A 9,780-nucleotide genomic window follows, 5' to 3' on the forward strand; every position below is an offset into this window, starting at 1 on the left:
CTCAATTCTCTGGCGAGTTCTTCAGGTCCGCGACGCTCCTTTTCTGTGGGAAGAACCCGCCATTCAATCACCCCCAGCCGCGCACCTGCCAGCGTCTGTCAAGACAAAAACAAAAACACGAACCAAAACAGGAAACCGACTTCAAAATAAAACAGGAAAGCACCAAAACATGACAATTTGGCTGTTCATTTTGTCTTAAACATTTTCTACCAACTGTCACTTGACACTTGTAAAAATGGGAAATAGTACTTAGTAATACACAAAAAAATGATTAGGTAAAACTTTATTGATACCTCATCCCAAAATACCAAACATGTATGGTTGTCATTTTAGCTGTACTTCAACATAGCACATTAACAACAGACACTACCTATATTAACTACCTACCTACCTATTAGGTTAGGTTAGGTAGAACTTTATTGATCCCTTAGGAGATCTCCTTCGGGAAAGTGTATTTATGGTTCTAAATGGTAAATGGCTGTTATTTATATAGTGCTTTACACAAAATTACAAATTCACCCATTCACAATGATGTTTTGAGTAGGCTGCGACGCAGCGCACCAACTCAACCATCAGGAGCAATGAGGGTAAAGTGTCTTGCTCAGGGACACAACGCCACAATCTCGTCCGGAACTAGGATCGAAACCACAACCTCTCAGACCACGAGTCAACCACTCTACCATCTGAGCTATGACGCCCCACACTCTATATAAAATCTATAATAACAATTATACAATAATAACAATAATAATATAATCTATTTATATTATATTGTTAATATTGTTACTATTGTAAGTAGTAAGTAAGTAAGTCATTTTTATTTGTATAGCGCTTTTCCAGACCAGGGTCACAAAGCGCTTAAACAATCGAAAGAATATTTAATAAAGTATATACTTTAAAGGTCAAGATAAAACTGATAACACAACAGGAGTTCCAGAAAATCAAGGAAAAGCCTGAACAAATAAGAACGAATGTTTCTTAAAGATTGTCTACATGTTTCAATAAGAACACTTATTAACAAATAAAATTACACAACACAATTAGTATGGCATTTGTTAAACTCCGTGAAACCCACTACTGCTTTTCTTAAAATGTTCTGAAATTCTTTGTAAGTGCCAAGATGTCGCACTGGAAAAGTTATGGTCTTAGTACACGCACTCACTATTGGATAACACACAAGGTGGTCTCGAAGTTGTTCCACACAGTCATGATCAAACTTGTACGTTATTTTAAAGAGACTTCTTTCAGCAGGAAGGATGGGGATGTGAGACTGCCCCGACATCCATTGGAGCACACGCGGAATTGTGAGACGCTGCCCTTCAGCAGCATTATGGTCTGGTTCCTCATCTGTAATGGATATGTATGTCATGTGGCATGAACAGTATAAACTCAAAGCCTTGTACATATTCTAGAACAAGGTTGGCACGTTAACGTTAACTGCCGAAGCAAAAGCCATTTTGCTTGCCACCCAAAAGTAAGCTAGTAGCTAGTGATGGGCTGATGCAGATCAGCATCTTCATTTTTAGCAGTTAGCACTCTATTCTTAAAGAGGTTTAATTATAAAGGTTTTTCAAAGGCAATGGTCACAGATAACAAACTGCCATCTGGTGGGCAAATGAAGAAACTTAAATTCAACCTCAGATCATTATTATGGATATTGCATTACAAACTACTAAGGGAAATAATTGGGGGATTAATTTAAAAAAAACTATGGATTGAGTCATTAAGTCGAACACTTTGTATAACAAAGCTTACCATCGCTTTGTTTTACCGAATCAGAGTCAATTAGTCTACATAGCAAAACTTGCATACCTCACCTGCTTCCTCAATCTCATGCAAGAAATCCTGGAGGAAATCTATAGTCATCCTCTCACTTTTTTCCTTGTTTGTCCCTTTTTCACTGAACTGTGGCTTGCAGTTTATCATGATGAAATGAGCATCCAACTATAAAAACAGTAAATAAATATTTTAACAATGATAATGAAAAAAGACAATATTCAATTTATTAAAACATTAGAAATTGACTACATTTACTTACTTTAATTATCTTTCCAGGAACAAACAGTGAGTGGCAAGCTTCAGGGTTTGCAAACATCTGATCAACCAGGCCATACAATTCCAAGCCCTTCCTAAGCTGCTGCAGTATTGGAAAAAGCCGTGTTGTAGAATGTAGGACAATTGCTCTTTGAATAACACAAAAACATTGATAGACATTGGTTTTGAGATTGACATTTTTTTTTAAATATACTGTAAATGTCAATTTTCATGAAAAGTTTAATACCTAATGATGTTTTCTTTGCTTTCCGAGTTTATGTTGCTGGTGTATCCACAGATCACAAATTTATCAGCATAGCCCGACAAGGTTTGTGCATCTGTTGAACTTCTGACCTGTGTAATGCATTACTAAATTAGATATTGTGTATTCAATATTACATTTACAAACCTAGTTCAATACCTTTCTGATGAGAAGACGGGACTCATAATCTGCCACATCCTCCTCAGACAGAGAATGGTAGTCTACTGCTCCTGTGCAGAGGAAGTTGTAGCACCATTCCTTCATAAAAGCAGGAGGTGGGCCACCTTGTGCCAGGCTGACAGCCATTATCTCACCAATAGTTCTGTGTGCAATGTACAATAAAACTCAAGTTAAAAAGGATATGCTTGGATTAAAAAATGGTTTAGTTTTGATCAAATAATAATAATAACCACCAACCTGAAATTACAAATGTCGGTCAAAGAGTATTTGGGATTTTTACCCTGGTTCCCGTCACCTTCAAAGAACATATTTTCAATACCTGAAATCATTCCTGTGGGGAAAAGAAACATTGTTCCTGATCTATTGGGTTTGTTTTAAGTCAGAATAAAATGGTACAATGTACAACTGACCAGTCAAAAATTCTATGCTAAATGATGTGTCATCCCCTCCAAAAAATTTTACTTTTAGAGCACTCTTTGGAGACGTTTTATTCCTTTGCCACAGGATAATGCCCCTGTCAGGAAGTCCATCTTTGTGGACACACAGTTGGAATTCCTTTTTTTTGTCGACTTGTTGTGCCAGGAAGACCAATACATCTTCAACACTTAAACAAGAGGACAAACGGAATACAAGATCAGCCAACACTGCCTTATGCAATTTGTAAAGTAAAAAAGAGATAAATAAAATAAATAATAAAATATAAAATAAACTGATGAAAACACACCTATTTGGCGTGGATACTGTAGTGTTGGCTTCTGTACTTGGACTTCTGAAAAGAAAGATGAAACAATATGAAGTTTTAAAAACAAAAATTATTAGATTATGCATACTATGAATTCACCCCTCTCCACACAGGCTATTATGGACTGTGATGTCACCACTTGAGAATTATTTGGTGCAAATTGGGCAAACCACCTTTAATTTTAAATTAACTGCACTGTTGAATTTCTAGGGGCAGGGCGCTCCGTCTCTGGGGGCTTTACAGAGCTAGAAGCTAAAGTGTCTAGATTGTTACGAAAATGTGTAAAATGTTGTTTTTTGAAGGCTCGAAAAAAGGTATAATTCGACCGATTTTTTTCACTCAAACTTTAAAAAATGGCCCAAAATCGACGTGTCCGAAAATGGAAAAAAAGGTCGGAATACTTAAGTATGATATCAGACGCACCATGTGAGCGCAAAAGATTGTTATGAAAATGCGCAAAATGTCTTTTTTTGAAGGCTCGAAAAAAGGTCCAATTCGACCAATTTTTTTTACTCAAACTTTAAAAAATGGCCCAAAATCAACATGTCCTAAACTGGAAAAAAAGGTCGGAATACTTATGTATGATATCAGACGCTTTCTAGTTTCTAGTATTCAACATTCAACTCAATAGAAAATCATAGCAGCATAATAACCAATGAGATGAAAGAAATTGTGTAAAATGCAATCATTATACCTTGTTTTTGTTAAACTTCTACTAAATGAATGTTTTGTTAAAATGGTGTGAAAATTAATTCTCAAAATGTCTTACTGCACGCTCAGCAAAGAGACACAAATAAAACGCCATTGTTCTCCACCTGCCAACATCTGACCTGATCAAGAGATACCTGGTGTTTGTCCCCAAAGTGTCGTCCTGAAGAAAGAGAAGGAGAATTTCAGAACTAAGATTAATTGAAGCACGTTAGACTATAATTATTCTTTCTATTCAACTCACGATCTGCAGCAGCACACGCTTCTGATGGAAGCGTCTCAACTGAAACACAAATAAGATTTACTTTTGAGAAACAGTCATCTCAAATTCAAGTTGAATTTTATTTATTTATTTTGAAAATCAAGCACGCAAACTCGACAAATACATAAATGAATTTCTCTTGGGGGAGCCAAGGAACCAGCTGATGATGCAAAATAATTAAATAACATTTACTTGAAAGTAAAAAGAGTATCTTATTTCCCTAACGACATACAACTCGTCACACTTAATATTACACCATCACCACCATCTTCCTTTTGTAACGACAAACAAACATACACAGGAACATTTTTGTTCTACAAAGAACACGGGGAGAACATACTAACTCCACACAGAAAGGTACCAGGGTCACAAGGTCACAAAGGTCACCTTCTCTTTTGCTGTGAGGCGATTGGGCCAAACACTGCGCCAACGTAAACAATTCATATTGACTGTAAATAAATGTATAGAGATGTGTTCAGCACAAATTTAATTTAGACTAGATTTATTCTGATGATTTAATTATTTGTAAACAAGGTTTTTCTTGTAAAATGATTTTTAAAAAAAATACAATTCTAAATATTTAACGTTACTTTACTTTAATTATTTTATTGGTGAGTTTGTGATTTCAGATTATCTTTGTAAGTTTAATGAATCATAACAACGTCTCTATTCTGACATAGTAACTACAAAATATTAAGGTATAAACAGTACCATTATAAATACTGCTTAAGAAACCTTAATAGTTGACAATTAGTTGACAAAGATCTGACTTTACTTTCATGTTCAGCAGGTTTTGAAGTATAAGTGAACAAAGCTTCATGTATTTTTACTGTAGAAATATTGATTTATTGTCAATTTAGAACATTGTATTATTGTTACTGTTATTCGATCACAATATATTTTAATTCGGATTAAAAAAAAACACAATAGTTAACAAAGATCTGACTTTACTTTCATGTTCAGCAGGTTTTGAAGTATAATTGAACAGAATTTAATGTATTTTCAGTGAAGAAATATTGATTTATTTTCAATTTGGTACTGTGTATTATTGTCACTGTTAATCAAGTCAATATTTTTGAGAATCTATCAGTAATAGTGTCCTAGATCCTTCCGCGTGTGACTTCTCTCTCACTACCGTAACACCTTCACAAAAGCGCAAGTGTTTTAAAGTTGCGACTGGATCGCGGCTCACTTGACCGCAGTTGCTTACTGGGGAAGAGGGTACACGCACAAGTAGACTCAACAAACACTGACTTGGATCAAAGATAAATGTTACCCACCTGCAGCGGCCCTTTGAGTTTCGAGAACCAGTGGCGGAACTTGTGCCCCAAATTCGGGGGGATGTTGGTCACTCTCTGGATCAAAGATACCTGGTGTTTGTCCACAAAGTGTCGACCTGAAGAAAGAGAAGGAGAATTTCAGAACTAAGATTAATTGAAGCACGTTAGACTATATTTTTTCTTTATATTCAACTCACGATCTGCAGCAGCACACGCTTCTGATGGAAGCATCTTAACTGAAACACAAATAAGGTTTTACTTTTGAGAAACAGTCATCTCAAATTCTAGTTGAAATTTTTTTTTTAATCGAAAATTAAGCACGCAAACTCGACAAATAGATAAATGATTTACTCTGGGAGGAGTTTTTCTTCTCCAAAGAACCAGCTGATAATGAAAAAAAATTAAATCCCAATAACATTTACTTGAAAGAAGTACAAAGAGCATCTTATTTCTTTATTCATCCAACAACATACAACTCGTATCGCTTATTATTCCACCATCACTACCATCTTCCTCTTATAACGACGCTGAGAGAAACATACACTGAAACATATTTGTCCTACAAAGTTTATTTAATATAATTAAATATATCAATTCATATTGACTGTAAATACATGTATAGAGATGTGTTCAGCACAAATTTAATTTAGAAAAACTGTTATTTTTTCAAACCGTGAAATTATGATCATTTAATTATTTGTAAATAAGGTTTTTCTTTTAAAATGATTAAAAAATAATGACTACAATTCAAAAATATTTAACGTTACTTAACTGTAATTATTTTATTGGCGAGTTCATGTTTTCAGATAATCTTTGTAAGTTAAATGAATAATAACAATGTTTTTATTCTGACATAGTAACTACAAAATATTTAGGTATAAACAGTACCATTATGAATACACACTTGTAAAGCATATATCAATTTAAACAAACGAAAAAATAACGATATACATTGTCAAAATATATAGTTTATCCTACTCATAATCGCTATTAAAAATAATACATAACATAAACAAAATCTTGTTATTGTTATATTAAATCAGATACGTTTCCATTTTAAAACATATTTATATATACAACATATACAAAAACGCTACCGTTGGGCCTGTGCAAAACAAGAAATAATCGGTCAGCGTTTATTCGAAAAAGGTTCCCGCACCGGCGCGTTCGGACGCCCGCACCGGCGCATTTTTGTTCACAAAAGTCACCGGCGCGTTCGGACGCCCTGGGAATCTCCACACACACCGTCAGAGCCCCTCAGTGTTCGGACGCCCGCACCCGTACCGGCGCATTTTTGTTCGCAAAAGTCACCGGAATCTCCACACACACCTTCAGAGCCCCTCAGTGTTCGGATGCCCGCACCCGCACCGGCGCCTTTGGGAGCCCGCACCACAAAAAGTCACTTTTGAATAGTTACTGTTAATTTATTGCGGGACAAAAACAATTTTCAAGTTGTCTCAAGTCTATCTACTAGCGTTCAGCGTCTTGACCGAAAGCTTAGCAATAGACACGCAACATTTCTTCAGTGCGGGCTGACGTGATGGCAGTCCCCGAACGCCCTGAGAATCTCTGTAAGTGATGCGGTGCCGACGCGCGCGCGATCAGTTCTTAACTCGCAACAGCTTTGGTAAAAATTCTCCAGCACATTCCTCCACATATCTTCGGCCTTCCTCAGCTCCTGTGACACTAAGGAGTGTTCGGGGAGCTGGGGAGGCTTCCGGGTGGAAGAGGGTACACGCGCACACGCGCAAGTAGATTCGACAAACACTGACTTGGATCAAAGATGAATGTTACCCAGTGACTCCGCTTCGTTGTTGCATCCGATCCCCCTGAGGATCTCCACACACACCTTCAGAGCTCCAGCCTCAGTGAAGGTGGAGACCATCAGGTCAGTTATATCCAGGTAGTCCTTGTTCTCCACCTGCCTAAGTCTGACCTGCGGCAGCCCTTTGCGGTTCAGGAGCCTGTGGCAGAACCTTTTCAGGTTATCCTTCGACAAATTTGCCAGAGTATCAGAGATAATGACCACATAGTTCGCCATCTTTCACTTGGTTGTCTTACTTTATCTCTTCCGGGTATAATATTTATAGATATAATTACGCCCACGGACAGCTTTATCCAATCACAAACAACCGAAAAAAAACGACCTATTGTTCAGGCGCGGGTAGGTCCGAACAATGGGTGCCGGTCGATTTTTTTTTACGCTTGCTTCCCGAAACTCATGCCCGACTTTCAGACACTCTGTCGCGGTCATGTGAGCGACATCCACCGGTACCCGGTGGTGCTCTGTATCCCTTTTTTTATGTTTTTTTTTTTTATAGGAATAAATCTTGAAGTTAGCAGAGAGTTCAAATGAGCAGTATGTTTTGACTTCTGATAGAAGAGAGACACACAGGCGTGGTGTCAGGAGAATTCTTTCACTCTGACACACACACACGGAGCAGGTTGAGCCAGTGGCACTTTTTGTCTGATTCAATTCTAAATTTAGAAATCAAAATATACAGGCACAAATAATTTAAACAACAAGACTGACAACATCACAACAACAGTATTTCACTAAAATACACCTTCAAGGTTTGAGCCCAATCTTGGACACAACAGTGTAAACAGAGAAGTCGATCTGACGTCTCACAAGTCACATTTTCAACATGAAGGCTGAAGAAACCAAATCAAAACTACAGGCAGAGAAACACCTGGCAGACGTTGTTGTTGTGGTGTTAAGGGACTATGTTTTCTATAGCGCACGGCGCATGGATACATCGGGAGTGACGTGTGTGTTGTTCTTGGTCCGAAGCTACGGCTAAAGACGTGTGTAAATAAAGCTCCTACACGGATATTCCACGCTTGTTTATTTGTGACTACATATCACTACAGTTGTCTTGTCAGCTGCCAGGCGTTCAACTGAGCTGTGGAAGAAGCAGGGCCTTCTCTGCTGGCCTGAACATTATCACAAAACGAATTCAATTTCCGGGGAGACTCAAGCGGCAGGCGCCTCCGTAGGCCCGCACCGGGGCCTTCGGAGGCACTGGCTCGGATCAGAATTCTTTCACTCTCTCACACACACAGGGAGCAGGTTGAGCCAGTGACACTTTTTATGTTATTCAATTTTCTATTCAGAAATCAAAATAACAACAAACGCCCGCACCGGCGCTTTTTTTTCTTCGAAAAAGTCACCCGTACCGGCGCGTCCGAACGCCCTGAGAATCTCCACAGAGGGAAGCACGCGTTTGTTCGAAAAAGTCGCACTCACCGGCGCGTTCTGATGCACTGACTTGGATCAGAATTCTTTCACTCTCGGTGCACCCACACACACAGGGAGCAGGTTGAACCAGTGACACGTTTTTATCTTTTTCAATTTTAAATTTAGAAATCAAATTATACAGACACAAACAATTTTAACAAAAAGCTCGACAACATCACAACAACAGTATTTTACTAAAACAAACCTTCAAGGTTTGAGCCCAATCTTGGACACAACAGTGTAAACAGGGAAGTCGATCTGACGTCTCACAAGTCACATTTTCAACATGAAGGCTGAAGAAACTGTAGTGATATGTAGTCACAAATAAACAAGCGTGGAAAATCCGTGTAGAAGCTTTATTTACACACGTCTTTAGCCGTAGCTTCGGACCAAGAACAACACAACACAGCGCCAGTGTCATATTTAAAGTTCACCAGAACGTCAAGAATTCTGAGTTTCACTTTTTTTTTCACTTTCCGACCGCTTTGTCCAGACATAGGTCCGGTGTTAACTGTAGCTTCTCTGACAGTTCCCTATCCAAGATGCCCACGACCAGTCTGTCACGAATATTTTCATTTTTAACTTCAGCAAAGGCACATGTGTCTGCGAGCTTGTGCAGGGCGCGGAGGTAAGTATCCTCCGAGCTCTCACTGGGCTGCTGTACACGCTGGTGAAAACGTGCTCGTTCGTGTATCATATTAACTTTTGGCACAAAATAATTGTCCAGTTTGCCCAGCACGGTATCATATTCATCTTCTCCCTGCCCAAAGAAGAACGTTTTAAACACTTGCTCGGACTCTTTTCCAAGCGAGTAGAGCAGCGTACCAGACCCGGCTGCATAAACATATTTAAGGGGGGCATTACATTTTTTTAAGGGGGGCAAACTTTTCAACCTAAAAACTGATTTGCTTCAGGCTCTGTGAACAATGGCTCTGTGACTACTTGCACAGTACAAATAAATAATTTCCCCCTTCCTAAAAAGGGACAGTTCATCCCAAAATCTAAAAAAAAGTAACAACCAACAACAAAGTTTAGTGCTGTGTCCATTTATTAAAATAAAGCGCCATACAA

At 38.2% G+C, this 9,780-nt stretch overlaps 1 protein-coding gene across 1 annotated transcript; it reads right to left on the reverse strand.

The window, feature by feature from the left end:
* Nucleotides 1-304: 304 nt before the first annotated feature.
* LOC148062421 (G2/M phase-specific E3 ubiquitin-protein ligase-like) lies at nt 305-7,509 on the reverse strand. Its single transcript, XM_087779097.1, has 13 exons — nt 7,263-7,509; nt 5,666-5,704; nt 5,469-5,584; nt 4,171-4,209; nt 4,049-4,089; nt 3,201-3,245; nt 2,887-3,080; nt 2,714-2,807; nt 2,456-2,618; nt 2,282-2,388; nt 2,039-2,183; nt 1,818-1,944; nt 305-1,347 (listed from the first exon to the last, which is right to left on the reverse strand). The coding sequence occupies exons 1-13, from the start codon at nt 7,507-7,509 to the stop codon at nt 1,028-1,030; spliced, it is 1,677 nt and encodes a 558-aa protein (XP_087635223.1). The 3' UTR covers nt 305-1,027.
* Between the last annotated feature and the right edge of the window lie 2,271 nt (nt 7,510-9,780).

This window comes from Callionymus lyra, chromosome 17 (genome assembly GCF_982586985.1).
Source record: "Callionymus lyra chromosome 17, fCalLyr1.hap1.1, whole genome shotgun sequence".
Taxonomy (NCBI): Eukaryota; Metazoa; Chordata; class Actinopteri; order Syngnathiformes; family Callionymidae; genus Callionymus; species Callionymus lyra.